The following is a 14,567-nucleotide window of genomic DNA, read 5'->3' as shown; positions in this document are numbered from 1 at the left end:
CAGCCACCTGCAGGCACTGTACGACGGCTATTAAACAGTGAAGAAATTCTTTCTTTACTGGTTTCGTTTCTGGTTAATGTCTGAGATGTTCCTTACGTATTTCTTACTCAAACCAATTTTGACATTTCCTCCTTTGGTACACCGCTATGCCTGTACTTTTGCCGTTTTGCCTTTGAAAGCGGATCGTGAGTCTGGTGTCTGTCAGAAAAGTAGTATCAATTTGTACCCTTGTGGGTACAATTACTTGTCACTAGGGCTGTACCTTCAAGGGTCTGCCAGTTGTACCCTAGCTATAAGTAAACATAACTTCTAAAGTACAGAAATGGACTTTGTGGTACATTAATGTTATCGCTGGCATTATGTTGTCTGTTAACTGACGAATTCCACACTATTCTCGTTACTTTTATATACTCTTCCACTTGTGTTCCTCTGATTTGCTAATTTTATTCCTACTTCTCAGCCAGAGCTGAAAAATGACAGCAACGTCCGTTAATTGCACACGGTATTACGGATGCATTTAACCATTGTATTTTACTGCTCCCCTTTTTGATCTCAGAAATATTAGTCTGATCACATAATTTGTTGACCTTTTGGTCCTCCAAGTTTCTGCTGCCGTTATTCAATTATGCAAATCCTGCAGTACACCATTAGTGATATGTCTTTTCCATAAGCATTTACATTAGTGCACACTACTGTAAATATGAATGGAGACCAGGGTGCTTAACATCTCCAATACCAGCTTGCTTGTGAAAAATGTTTCCACTACAGGACAACAACAAGTCGAATTTTGTAGTGCAACCAATAAACACACAAAGATTACATACTATCTGTCCCAATATATGCCACTTCAAAGAAAACTCATCTCCATCCATATCACCCAGGACTACTATTCTTTCACCCATCACATTTTAATGTGAAATTAACTTTCCCAGAGGTAAAGAAAACAATGAAAGTCTTTATTAGTCTCATGCTGCTAAAGAGGAGACTACTTTTATCATATTTAAGAAAAGTCTGTATCTGTAGACAAGATCCCACCATCAGTGCAAAGGGTAGTATATCACACTGTGGATGCTTAAAATAAACTAGCATAATTTGCATGCTCAGTATAGCGTCATTTTCAGATTAAGACAGAATCTTAACCCATCAAAAATATAGCTTTCCCCATTGTCCTGAAACACCCCATACCCCCCCGTCTTTACTTTTGATGCATAACATCAGATTCCCGGCTCAAATATAAGCCCAGCGGAGATGCACATTCATTATACTTGCTACAAAATAAGTTAATACACAGACCGAAGAAAACAACTGCTCTCCTTGTGTCAGTGATTAAGTTAGTATTGCTTTGCGTGTTCAGCCTCTAGGAAGTTTTAGTGGCCATGCTGTCCATCTAGGGTGCGTTTCCAAGGCAACTGGAGAAAGCACGTGACGTAAGCTGGACTTCAAATCAGCAGTCCGTCGACTTGAGTTCACCTGTCAAAACATTTTAAACGGATATAATGTCCTTCGTTATAGGAAGCATTGTTAAAACAGGTGTATATACAGCTTTACGCAGCAGAAAAGCAACGATGAGAATTAACAAAGCCTGGGTAAAGTACGTTGCTTTTAGTTGCGTCAGATCGAACCTGCCCTGTCAATCTTGCGACAAATATTTTATGTCTCGGACAGTCGGATGGTAAACGTTGGGGGTAAATCGGACGCTAATCGACCTCTTCGTGCTGAATCATCACGGCACCAGCACGGCGCACACTGAGACGCCGCAGTAACCTTCCCAGCCACCGGCCCGCTCATGGCAGAACCCGGTCACGTTCTCCAGCGCACTTATCGGTCCCGGCGGGGCTCGCCGATGGTCACTCCAGGTACCCCTCAAACACATCAAGCTCCGTGTCGGTGTCGTAGGGCACCGAGCCGGGGTCGGAAAGCACGCCCAGGTCCACCAAAGCTTGGTCCATATCCTCTGGCAGGAAGACGATGCCAACATTGAGGACTATGTACTCCATGAGAAAGGCGTAGTAGAGGATTAAGACGTTCACGAAAAACAGGCCGAGATAAAACATATATGGAAAGTCGTTGAACAGCGATTCCACCGAATCTAACTGAGCATAGACTGACTGGATCATAGAAAAACCTTAGACAAACGGGACCGGAGCCAAGCACGAAAATGGAGCGATCCTTCCATTTGGAAAATAACTTCTGTCAGCACCGTCACCGGCCGACTGTATTAAGTTGTCCATGACAGTTTGTTTGTGGAAAATTTTTAGTTGGTAGCAGCATCTAGGCAGCCAGCACTAAGCCCCAGCGGGCCTTGGGACGTGGGTTAGGTAAAAATGTAGAAACATAGTCCGAGTAACATTCGCCAAGCGGTTTAACTACATCTTACAAAAAATCCCGCAAGATTCGTAGCTGCAGAAAAAACAACAACACAGAACCAATCATTGTCATGGCCGGTTAAGGACGCGGCGGCACGTAGTCAGGAAGAGACATGTTACTTAATCACGGTGCAACACGGAGACTGAGCGACATTTTCGCTCTGCATGCATGTCACCCTCCGCACTGTGTCACTCGCACGGCTAAAAACAGCTAAGGCTTTTATAAATGGCTTCACATCGGCGTGTAGGATTACGCTGCACTCAGCTGCGTCAGATCAGCGCCTTTGCAGTGCCGGTCGTGGGCCTGGTTTGGGTCTAACTGGTCAGCTGAGCTCCCACTTCCATCAAATCCCGCCTCCTTGCTGCTTTTTTTCACCTAACGATGTTTAATGGCCGATGCAACAACACTGAAAAATGCACAAATGCAACTAATGCATAAAAGTGACTTTTATTATCATAAAACATGTCCTGCTCGTCTTGCATTTAAAGCTTTTACAGACATTATAATGATTTTAAAAATACGGTTCCACCAAAGCCAAGTACAGCGAGAGCTTGCTGGGGGCTTGTCACCGTTCTCTAAACGTCATAGCGTGAACGGACGATTCGTTTGGTGGGCTTCTGGGAAACGTAGTGTGTTGCGCGCAGTTTTCCATCCGCTGGCGACTGTAATAAACCACAAGTCCCGAAATGCATTAGCAAGAACCCGGAATTGTCAGTCATTTGCTGTGGTTAATCTGGAAATGGGGGAGTGCGTACTCCAAGGTGTTGTTGCCGAATTTCAGTGAACCTTTGCATTATTTGTTGGATTTGTCCGTTTTGACAGCGCTACGATGGACTGATTTAACACTTACGAGGAGCGTGAACAATTGAAGTGCAGTCATGTTCGGCCGGTCCAGGAGCTGGGTGGGAGGACAGGGGAAGTCCAAGAGCATCCACTCTTTGGAGCATTTAAAGTGAGTGTTCGCCAATGTGTCTTCCAGTTTTGGCTTAGCTTCTACTCTACTTGGACGGCTGGTTGATGACCCCCACATTTGGTTTAAGGAACAGCAAAAGCGTCGGTCAGATGAGCTCTTCAAGTCGTGTGTGTAAATCATTAATGAACGACTTGTCTGTGTACGTAACTTCATGCTTAAGTAGCTTTGCAATATAAATGCGATCCCGGTACATATTTATCGTGATCGTAGTTACAGTTATGTCTTATCTGTAGGCACCAGCAGCGACCGGACCAATATTTAACGGGTGTTATTTAACTTCGCGACAGATAGTATAGTTTTACTTTACGCCCCTACACATGAGCTGGTAAACCGACCTGTATTTATTGTCGACACTAATCTTCATTTTCTGACAGTGTCATTGTCAGTGTTGTATCACAATAAGAAACCCAAAATTCCGGTCGGATCAAAAATGTCCCGAGTCTCCTGCAGAGGACACTTGGTGACAGCGGCTTTATGATCGTGTCCCTCAGCTTAGACATACATTTCTGCATTTCCTGTCCCCACAAGGTACATGTATCACGTCCTGACAAAAAACACCACGGTGACCGACCACAACAGAAATCTCCTGGTGGAAACCATTCGCTCCATAACCGAAATCCTTATTTGGGGTGACCAGAATGACAGCTCCGTCTTTGAGTAAGTAATTTAAACCTTTACATGACCGTAGTTAGACGGAAGTTTGCTTCTGAAATTCGTTTGTAATCAATTTCAAACCGAATGTTTATGTATACAGGTTATACATTGAGCACATAGCGATTGGGACAATGAAGTAAAATTAATCTGACGTATTCCTGAAATTTGGGGTTCAGATCAAAAACATGAAGGTAAAGCAGAGAATGTCGATTTATTTTTTCCTGGGAACATTTTTCATGCGTCCAGAAACATTGTTGGAAGAATTAAAATTGTTTTTAGTCCCTGCTTTTTCAGCTGAGCATAAGCATCGGGACAAATAAATTTGAAGCAAATTAAAACTGTGTTTAAGTTAGGACTGTATTGCATAGACCTCACATGATACTACTTCCCCAAGTTATGGATCCATCAGCATCACCACACACTTGATATATTCCTTCAAGATGTTCTCTGCGGCTTACAGGGAGCCTCTTTTATGTGTTGCTTGTTTGGGTGATTTTGACTATAGCAAATGGCCTGTTATGTCACCGTGAGAGCGACGATTCTTAATGAATGTTTCTCACTTCCCGCAGTTTCTTTTTGGAGAAGAACATGTTCGCGTTTTTCCTGAACATCCTGAGGCAGAAGTCTGGCCGCTACGTCTGCGTCCAGCTTCTGCAGACCCTCAACATACTTTTTGAGAACATAAGTCACGAGACCTCGCTCTGTAAGTATCCCGACGACCGGCGTCGAGCACAACAGCGCCTCCTAGCGTCCGCTTATGAGCGGTGCCCCTCCTCTCCTCTTGCACACAGATTACCTGCTGTCCAACAACCATGTGAACTCCATCATCGTCCATAAGTTTGACTTCTCCGACGAGGAGATCATGGCATACTATATCTCCTTCCTGAAGACCTTGTCCCTGAAGCTTAATAATCACACTGTACATTTCTTCTATAATGAGGTAAGGTGATCCTTCTCGGGGAGGGGGAGGGGGGGGGTAGATTAGGACTTGTGTAGAAGTGGCACATTGGAATTTTATAATGTTTGTACGGTTGAGGTTTTTTTTTGTTTTTGTTTTTTAATGTGTCGCTGTACACAGTTGATGTTTCGAGAAGCTTCTTGGCGCCATCTGATTTTCCGTTTGAGCCCAATTGAGCACATGGGGGTTGGGTGTTACTGCGGTGACTGTATTTGACTGTAGCACTTCTGAGCTAGTGGGACCCTGCCGCACTCTACTTCACCCTACCGACCCGCATAACTGTGATTCTCCGCCCTGCTAAGCCTGGCCCCGCCCCACTGGCCCTGGCCTCTCTGTATGCGGGAGAATCATTGGTGTACTGTATACTGTAAATGGCTGTAAATGGCTGTGAATGGCTGTAAATGGCTGCACCTGTCACTCCCTCTTTATTCTCGGGCACCCCGCACCCCCAATCAGAGGTGTCGGGGGCAAGGGGGAGCCGGGTGGGGTGGGGGGGCTCACACGAAAAGATGAAACATCTGGCATCTGTGACACACCAATGAGCGGCGTGCGTGTGTGTGTATATATGTGTGTGTGTGTGTGTGTATATATATGTGTGTGTATATATGTGTGTGTGTGTGTGTGTGTGTGTGTGTGTATATATATATATATATATGTGTGTGTGTGTGTATATATATATATATGTGTGTGTGTGTGTGTGTGCATTTATCTGTGTGTGCGTTAGGTCTGTTATCTTTTTAAACATATTAATCATATTTTTTGGCAAGTTTTATTTGAATAAAAATTTGAATACTAATAAATAGTTTGAACCAGATTGCTATATGAGATTTTTTTTGTGAATTCTATTACTTGGTTCATAAATTAGATTTCAGCACATAATCTGGATGCCTGATGTTTATACTTTTGTACCACAGATATCATTTTCCCCGGCCGTGTTTTACTTTTCAGTCACTATTATTATAACAAGCTCTCTTGTTGCAGAGCTAAATAGTTGTATGTATTCCGAATATTGCCATCAATTGTTCAAAAAGTGGTAACTCTTCAAAAGGCATTTCCACTAGCAAACAAATGTCATGATATGGAAGATGTCTTTGTTTGGACTTTAATCACCAAGTCTTAAAAATTTAAGATTTATGACATTATTCAAAACTTCTTGTGTTTTGGGACTAGGTCTAGTTGATCAGTTGTATATCAATAATAATACGCATGTGATGCACAATTGACAGCTAAACCGTCTAGAACAGACCTTTCCAAAATACCTCTGCTGCGTGTCCAAAGTAGGGAAATGTTTTGGGGTTTCTACAAAAGGTGACTCCCATCTTGTGCATAAAACGTACATTATGAAACTTAAATAAAGTGGCGGTTCCACAAACTTTATACTAAAACTAATGAACTTTAACCACGATAAGGTCATCAGTAGCGTGCTAATCCAATTGTAAACTGTCGGTCGGGAAAGTGACATTTCTGAATTAAAACACTGAAGAAAAAAGTAATTCAGTGTCCTGTTATTTGAACGGTTGGTAATTCTGAAAATTTGCAGATAATAAAGAGATGATTATTGCATAGTGGTTTTTACTTTTTATGTCTCGCCAACCGGTTCGCTTATTGATGTATCGCGGTACGGTTCATCTTGCCCAAGGCCTGGCGATAGAAAGCCCTAGTGCACGTATGCATTTGTGTATATGTGCACACGTTTGTGTGCACACGTGCATGTGTGTGCGAAATCTCTGCTGTACTATATCAACTAGCTGGGTGACTGACTTCAGCAACACCCGTAAACCAGTCTAAAATGGAATTGGACTTTATGTCCTTCAGGGTTATTCATCTCGAGAACGTTTATCCCCTTAAATATTACATAAACAAAAGATATTTTAAGTTTTGCCTAATATACCTAAGCTCTAAATGATGACTGGCCTCCGTGGTCTGAATGTGGCTTTGGCAGATGGCTGGCTGTTAATTTCCCTGTAGCAGTGATTAGTGATTCTCAAGCTTGTTGTCAGTCCTGTTGAGTCCTTGAACTGATCTGGGATCAGATGGCCCCCAGTTGGCGTCTCTGCGAGCGACTCCTGTCACCTGTCCTGTCATGCTGTTCACCCCCCCGGTCTTTTTTTGTCTCCCACACTTCCAGCACACCAATGATTTTGCCCTGTACACGGAGGCCATAAAATTTTTCAACCACCCAGAGAGCATGGTCAGGATTGCAGTCAGGACGATCACACTAAATGTGTATAAAGGTGAGTACGCCCCTGCACCCCCCCCCCGATTCCCTGACCGTGATGAATGAAGCTGCACATGTTGCTGCATGGCTCTCTGGTGGGGTAACAGTACCCAGGCTATTCCAGCACCCAAGGTTTCCCTGCAGTCCTCCTGCCCCTTGAGCCACGTAGATCTACACAGACTCCTGCCCCTTGAGCCTGTGGCTCTGCATATGGTCAGTATGTTTCCCAAGCCCTGCTTTCCGGGGTCTTTGTTTCGGTCTCCGCCACTCTGGTTAATGGGTCCCCTGACAACCTCATGATGTGACAGTGTGTGGAATCGCCGCAAGGCGTTGGGGATAGCAGCACAGGGCTTGGCCTTTTTTATTGGGTGGGGGGGGGGGGGGGTTGAGCTTGGACAGCGTTGCCTCCAGCACCCTCCCTTGATGCATGCAGTGGTTGTCTTCCTGTTGTGGTGGTCTGTGCTCCGGGGGGGGGGATGCTGAGAATGTGTGATGCTGATCTCAGGGACAGCAGAGCTCTAGCTGGCTGACGTGGCAGGCCGCATTCCCGGTTGGGTTAGATCGGCCTTGGGCGTTAAGGTCGCCCCCCAGGTTCCCAGGTACAGCCCCGCGACTGTGCCCCTGCTTCTCCCGGCCCACTCTCTCCCGCTGTCCCTGTGTCACCCCCCAGCCTGTGTCTCTCTCTGCTGTAGCAGTAGCCCAGTGGGATGCTCTGGCCAGCCTGCCCCCCTAACCTGCCCCTATTAACTCTCTGTCTGTTCTTCCTCCTTCACCCTGCTGATTCCCGCGTGCCTTAACCCAGTGTCATGTAAGTCGGCCCCGTTTCCGCATTTATTCACTCATTCTCTCCTTATTAGTCTTGTGATTGCCGTTGTGATGATTGTTTTAACCTTTTGCGTTTATGAATCACACTGTCGCCTGATGTGACGGCAGATTCCCTGGGGGAAAGTCTGTGTCTTTGAGCAAAAGAGTTTACAGTTTAGATTCCTCTCATTTTAGTGTGGAAATGGCACCCCCAACGGGACCCCCTGTTTGTCAGTCAGGCTCTGCCATTGTGATCAGACCCCCCCTATGTGTGACATGGCCTTTCCAGTTGACAGGCCCTCCACCATGGCATTCAAGGCTCATTTCCGGGCTGTTTGTGGCCCTGCCTTCTGTTCATGACCTTAAATGCAGTTACCCATCAGCAGCTGCTGACCTCCATAGCCTTAGTGGGGCTGTTTGACTAATTGTTATTGATATACTGTATATGCATCTATATGTCCACATATCCAGACGTTGTGTGCGGAAGAATTATCCCCAGAGGCTGGAGTGTTTTGAAAACTTATTTTCCACTCTACTTTGTTAGGACCGCATTTGCAGACCCTCCCTTAGGGCCACCCCTTTCAGCTTTTTAACCACTTAACTGGCCTTGGTACCTGAAGCTCTAGCACACAACCTCCCCAGTCAGGTCAAAGCCCCAGGGAGCATCTACAAACTCTCAAACCTCACCTCCTGTCTCCTTGGTCCCCTGTCCTCCCAGTGCACAACCAGCACATGCTGCACTACATCCGCGACAAGACAGCTGCACCCTACTTCTCCAACTTGGTGTGGTTCATCGGGAGCCACGTCATCGAGCTGGACAAGTGTGTGCAGACGGATGAAGAGTAAGCCCCTCTAATTCCTCCTGTGTGGGTGCAATTACACATGCGGCCACTAGATGCCAGTGTCTCCCTTCTGTAGCAAGTTTTTCTCCCCTTAGCACTGAAGTCGTACAAATGGTTTTGGTTTACATTCAGCCAAGCTGTTTTTATAAAAATCATATAGCAATAATAACTGCATTTGAAAAGCATGTTGAAAAATACTTTTTAAGAGTTATATTTAGCCTAACTTGTTGAACAGCTTTATGTTCCTCTCAGTTAGTTATCTTTTGCCATCTCCTTATTCCGTTACTGTGTCCCATGACCGTAATGACCCGGCACTGACCTAGGGAACTTCCTGTTCAGACTAGGCGCATGGGGGAGGAGTTGCGGTTAGCATGTGTAATTAACACGCATGATGAACTGGTCTCAGATTGACCTATGAATCGGGAGCCAGTAGCTAGATTTTGATTATGAATGGAAGACGGACAGTGTAGTACAGAGACTGTTTGCGAGGATCCACAGTCGTATTTGGGCCCAGGTGTCGTTTTTATGTGTTGTTGCTTCTTGACAGCCTGAGGCCGTGGTTTTCTGTCTGTGAATCAAAGCTCGTTCCCGCCATGGCATTCAAACTGGTTACCTTCTGACCATGAGGCCTTTTCCATATAGCCACATCTCAGTGCAAGGCGTGTGTGAGCTGTGAATTTCGGGGGGTGGGGGGTGTAATGGGTGCAGCCATATTTTCATGCAGTGACTGGCCACAGCTGATTGCTGCGTCGGGGTGTCCGTTTCTGAAACCCCCCTCTACCCAGGCACAGGAACCGGGGCAAGTTAAGTGACCTGGTCGCTGAGCACCTGGACCATCTGCACTACCTGAACGACATTCTCATCATCAACTGCGAGTTCCTCAATGACGTCCTCACTGACCACCTACTCAATCGCCTCTTCTTGCCCCTCTATGTCTACTCCCTGGTCGGCAGTGAGCAGGTGAGTGGCCCTGGCCTCACCCCTAGTCCCCGCGCCCCTCCCATTCTGTCCCTCTCACCACCGCATGCCCCCGTATCTCCGGTGTGGACGCGGTGCTGATTATGTGATCATCTCACGGTGTCTAGGACAAGCGTTTATCTATGGGGTCCAGACATGCTCCTTTTCTACATCTCTCCACCCGTCTTCTCGCTCAGGTGAACCTCTGTCAGCTTCTTCGGGCTTCCTATTTGTCCCTTTGCAATATTTGGTCTGGCTGGGTTCAGCTCTGTTGGCCTCGGTTCAGCTTGATTCAGTTTGGCTTGATTTCTTTGTTTTTTCCCCCCTTTTGTTCCCTGTAGTTGCAAGTATGGTTCCCCCAAGTTCCCTTTGTCTGTTTTTTTTTTTTTTTAAATTAACATGGATTTGCAAAATATGTCTTCCTGTTTGAGGAGAGCAACTGGCTGTTAATGTCTGTGCGTATTTTTGGGGCGAATCAGTGCTGTAGAGGTGATATAAAAAGCTTGTTTTCCTTGCAGTCAGAAGACCGCAAAATAAGTCCCCAGGTGTCTCTGTACCTCCTGTCTCAGGTATGAAACTGAAAGGATTTGCAGTGCTATTTAACAGCGAGCTCCACATTGATGGTGTGAAAAGCAATTTCCCTCGTTCTTAATTCGCAACCAGGTGTTCCTCATCATCCATTACCAGCCACTGGTGAACTCGTTGGCCGAGGTGATCTTGGACGGGGACCTGTCAGTGTTCTCAGCCCAGGCCGAGCAGGACGCCCAAAAGACAATGGTGAGCCCCCCCCCCCCCCCATCTTCGCCCCCACTGGCCATATCTGGCTTTGGAGTTACCGATAGTCAGGTGGCAACCAAGATGTTCTGAGGATCGTTAGACCTGACCCTGGTTTAGACTCTTCCTTTGGGACTGGCTTGATTGTTTTTTTCTTCAGAGGAAAATTTCAGTCTGAGCTTCTAAGCTAGTGCTGTTCATGAGGGTGCCTGTGCATGGTGATGCAGCCACAACTGCCTCAAACCCTGACCTTTGGAGATGTTCATCAGACTAAAAGTTTCTTGAAGAAAATGGCATCACACGTAAGTGTCAAGGCTTAACCTTTGGGTGGCACTGTGGCATGGTGATCACTCACCACTCATATATTTTAGCCACCTCTGAATTGCTCAAAGGTAGAAAGTGAGGAACTACAGTTACAGTGATTTTTTTTTTTTAATGACTGGTATGGTCTGCCATGTGTTTTTTTTTCCCCAGCTTATTTGGAAATAGGGGCGGAGACAGAAACAGCCAAGAGGAACCAAAACGGAGATTTGGGGGGGGGGGTTGTGATACACCAAAATGACAATGGAAGGAAAACACAGGTGTGCTGGGCATCAAGGTTTGGCCGTGTCTACTTGGGGTGGGGTCCTGCTGTAGTTTCATTCACACCCAGCATTCCCTCCTCAGTCTTAGATGGATTCTGAGCAGGTTTGCGAGATGAGCTAAGGAAAACGGAGACGTGGGCTTGCGTGCCTTGATGCGATGGGTGCCGTGACGAGGGCAGCCGTGGTGAGGGCCCTGGAGCTTCAAAGAGCTCCTCAGACGGACGCAGCGTGTTGCTGCTGCCTGTGGGCGCTGGCGGCAGTGGAGGAAGTCTTGCGGTCGGGTTTTGTTGCAGATCGATTGGGTTCCCATATCGGCAATATCCTGAGCGGAGATTTTGCTGAGTGCATCTCTGAGCCCGCGGGGGAAGCCCCGCGCCCCCTCCAAAACGGTCTCTTGGCTCAGTGCCTACTGTAAGCACCCCCCCCCCCACCCCAAGGCAAATGTGCTGCGAAATGCTGTTTGGGTGATGATAGCATGGCTTTCTTAGGCCCACAAAGAAATGTGCTGTTCCTGTCCTCATTTAGGCCTGCAGGCTGTACCTCGTGACGTGAATGAACCAGTCAGCCTGAGATGGACCTGCCAGCAGAACTGCTAACCGCTAACTGTAAAGGCTTTTGAGAAGGTCCATTCCAGGTCTTTTTTTTTTTTTAGCTGCATACAGGCTCTGGAGGGAAACAAGCTGTGCCATCTCATTCTATACTGATGGGAAGCACACTGGAGTGTTGTTTTGCTTACAGTGCTAACAGCAACCTGCAAGGTCTTCATAAGGAAGCACACTGGAGTGTTGTATAGCTTACAGTGCTAACAGCAGCCTGTAAGGTCTTCATGAGGAAGCACACTGGAGTGTTGCATAGCTTACAGTGCTAACAGCAGCCTGTAAGGTCTTCATGAGGAAGCACACTGGAGTGTTGCATAGCTTACAGTGCTAACAGCAGCCTGTAAGGTCTTCATGAGGAAGCACACTGGAGTGTTGCATAGCTTACAGTGCTAACAGCAGCCTGTAAGGTCTTCATGAGGAAGCACACTGGAGTGTTGCATAGCTTACAGTGCTAACAGCAGCCTGTAAGGTCTTCATGAGGAAGCACACTGGAGTGTTGCATAGCTTACAGTGCTAACAGCAGCCTGTAAGGTCTTCATGAGGAAGCACACTGGAGTGTTGCATAGCTTACAGTGCTAACAGCAGCCTGTAAGGTCTTCATGAGGAAGCACACTGGAGTGTTGCATAGCTTACAGTGCTAACAGCAGCCTGTAAGGTCTTCATAAGGAAGCACACTGGAGTGTTGCATAGCTTACAGTGCTAACAGCAGCCTGTAAGGTCTTCATAAGGAAGCACACTGGAGTGTTGCATAGCTTACAGTGCTAACAGCAGCCTGTAAGGTCTTCATGAGGAAGCACACTGGAGTGTTGCATAGCTTACAGTGCTAACAGCAGCCTGTAAGGTCTTCATGAGGAAGCACACTGGAGTGTTGTATAGCTTACAGTGCTAACAGCAGCCTGTAAGGTCTTCATGAGGAAGCACACTGGAGTGTTGCATAGCTTACAGTGCTAACAGCAGCCTGTAAGGTCTTCATGAGGAAGCACACTGGAGTGTTGCATAGCTTACAGTGCTAACAGCAGCCTGTAAGGTCTTCATGAGGAAGCACACTGGAGTGTTGTATAGGCTCCTGAGGCGCAAAGCCAGCTTCTCTTATAGACACAGTGCATATAGCTACTCGGAGAAAGCCGGCGCATTCTTGTAACACCACAGGCTTTATTTTTTTAACACAGCTCCCGTCCTGCGCCGAACGATAAGCTCGCCTTAATCATCTCCGTTTCTAAATAAACCAGTTCTGTGTGATGTGGTGTTTCTCAGAATCTGCCATCCTCTGTGCGTTCAAGTCTCTGCTGGTCGCTCGCAGAACATCTACCCTTATCTTTTTTAATTTCCGTCTGTGGTCTGTCTTTCATCATGCTGCCATCAAAAATTAACTTTTTTTTTTTTGGTCTGTGCAGGTCATGCATCTCTCTCGTTGCCCCCCCTACGTATTTGAAAAAGGTCTTTGTTCATTATTGTTAAATCTCCCTGGCAGGACGCGGAAATCCCACCTTTTCCATTCCAGCAAAACTAGGTACCCAGAATTTGTCAGGAAGCTGCAGAATTCACCTCCCCCCAGAAATGTTTCCCACTTATTCCTGGAGAAGAACCTAGTTTTATTCACGGTGGGGAGGGGGTGTCAATTAGACATGCTCCAGATTTTCTATCGTTTTTGAGGACATAACCCATTTATCAAAACCAACAGTAATGCTTATTCATATTTAATCTCACATTGCTCTTAAAGTGAAAGGCTTCCGAAAAGCTCCCTATTCCACTCTTTTCTCATCATTATTATTATTATTTATTTCTTTTCTTCGTCCTTGTCTGTTGGGGGGGGGTGTCCTGTATGTGCAGTCGAAAAACGCAGAAGATGGTGGTAGAGAGCTAGCGGGGTGGGGGTGCATGTGTGTGTGTGGGGGGGGGGGGGGGGAGTGCGGTTTATCTAATTCTGGTTAAACTCTGGTTTCTGTTTCCTTCCAGTACTGCTGGGGGTCGGGACCAGCTTCCTGTAGAGCGCTGATACGATCAGATACCTGCTCTGAGAGCTGCACCTCCTCTAACCTAGTTTCTCTGCTTTCCTGTAAACCTTAGAGAAAGCGTGCATTTTGTTTTCAGCAACAGGAAGGGGGGGGGGGAGAGAGATTGGTTCTCCTTTGGTGTGAGCTCTCTCTGCCTAGGTAAGAGGGAGACTGGGGGTGACATGCTGGACCCCTCCCCTGGCCTCACTCTAAGGTGCTTTGAATATGCTTCTGAGTGAGTCTCTTTTTTAATTCCCCGTTTTTTTTGGCCGCATGTAGCCAAACCAGGCCAGGAGTGTTGCCTCGCAGAATTGCGCGCGAGCTCTCTGTACAGTACAGGGAAAGCAGCACTTCGGGTTACAGCCCTTTGAAGTGCCTGTTTCTCAGAATCATCACCTCAGCCGCCTGTGACACACGGTGATTCCGTTTGTTCTATATTATCCCAAGTTCGCTATAAAAACTGAAACGCCGCATTACGAAAGGCCCTGAACTTTATTTAGTGATGTAACTCTTTAACTCTTACTTGGGATGCTCTATATACGTTTTTGTTTTTTTTTGTATGGGTTCTGTGAAGGTTAACAGCTTAACAAAGAAAAATGACAGTCTTTCCCAAGAAGCTTGTTTGAACTTCGCTTTCCTATCTCGCGAAAGCTGAAATTGTCACTCGTAAGTGACTGTTTTTGTCTTGTCTTGCTGGTTTTTGCAGTAATCAGGTTATTTAATGCTGAAAGCAGATTCTTAGATCTGGGAGGCAGGAAGCCAGACTGGCGTGCTCTGTTGCCATGAGGTCATCTTCTGTGAAAAAAAGTTTTAAATGAACAAAAAAATATGAGCACCTTTGCC

At 46.3% G+C, this 14,567-nt stretch overlaps 2 protein-coding genes across 15 annotated transcripts in view; one reads left to right on the top strand and one right to left on the bottom strand.

The window, feature by feature from the left end:
• Positions 1-935: 935 nt before the first annotated feature.
• On the bottom strand, positions 936-2,888 carry dexi (Dexi homolog (mouse)). The gene has a single exon (XM_072704634.1). The coding sequence runs from the start codon at positions 2,115-2,117 to the stop codon at positions 1,848-1,850; it is 270 nt and encodes an 89-aa protein (XP_072560735.1). The 5' UTR covers positions 2,118-2,888; the 3' UTR covers positions 936-1,847.
• Positions 2,889-3,077: 189 nt separating this feature from the next.
• Positions 3,078-14,567, top strand: part of clec16a (C-type lectin domain containing 16A) — a 32,852-nt gene continuing 21,362 nt past the window's right edge. For 9 of the 14 annotated variants that reach the window (XM_072705321.1, XM_072705325.1, XM_072705319.1 and 6 more), the window contains exons 1-10: positions 3,078-3,319; positions 3,869-3,997; positions 4,564-4,697; positions 4,786-4,934; positions 7,081-7,186; positions 8,693-8,816; positions 9,602-9,776; positions 9,902-9,970; positions 10,292-10,342; positions 10,437-10,550. In XM_072705321.1, the coding sequence (XP_072561422.1) occupies positions 3,246-3,319; positions 3,869-3,997; positions 4,564-4,697; positions 4,786-4,934; positions 7,081-7,186; positions 8,693-8,816; positions 9,602-9,776; positions 9,902-9,970; positions 10,292-10,342; positions 10,437-10,550 (1,125 nt within the window). In that variant the 5' untranslated portion in view covers positions 3,078-3,245. Of the gene's footprint in view, positions 3,320-3,868; positions 3,998-4,563; positions 4,698-4,785; positions 4,935-7,080; positions 7,187-7,972; positions 7,979-8,692; positions 8,817-9,601; positions 9,777-9,901; positions 9,971-10,291; positions 10,343-10,436; positions 10,551-14,567 lie in introns of all 14 variants that reach the window. The other 5 variants (XM_072705324.1, XM_072705323.1, XM_072705322.1 and 2 more) reach the window with 3 other exon arrangements.

Source organism: Paramormyrops kingsleyae, chromosome 22 (assembly GCF_048594095.1).
Source record: "Paramormyrops kingsleyae isolate MSU_618 chromosome 22, PKINGS_0.4, whole genome shotgun sequence".
Lineage (NCBI taxonomy): Eukaryota > Metazoa > Chordata > Actinopteri > Osteoglossiformes > Mormyridae > Paramormyrops > Paramormyrops kingsleyae.
This window is presented reverse-complemented; position numbering and strand designations above follow the sequence as displayed.

What these genes read in the sequence shown, in the direction of transcription:
- dexi (XM_072704634.1), bottom strand. Translation starts at nt 2,117, where the DNA reads ATGATCCAGTCAGTCTATGCTCAGTTAGATTCGGTGGAATCGCTGTTC.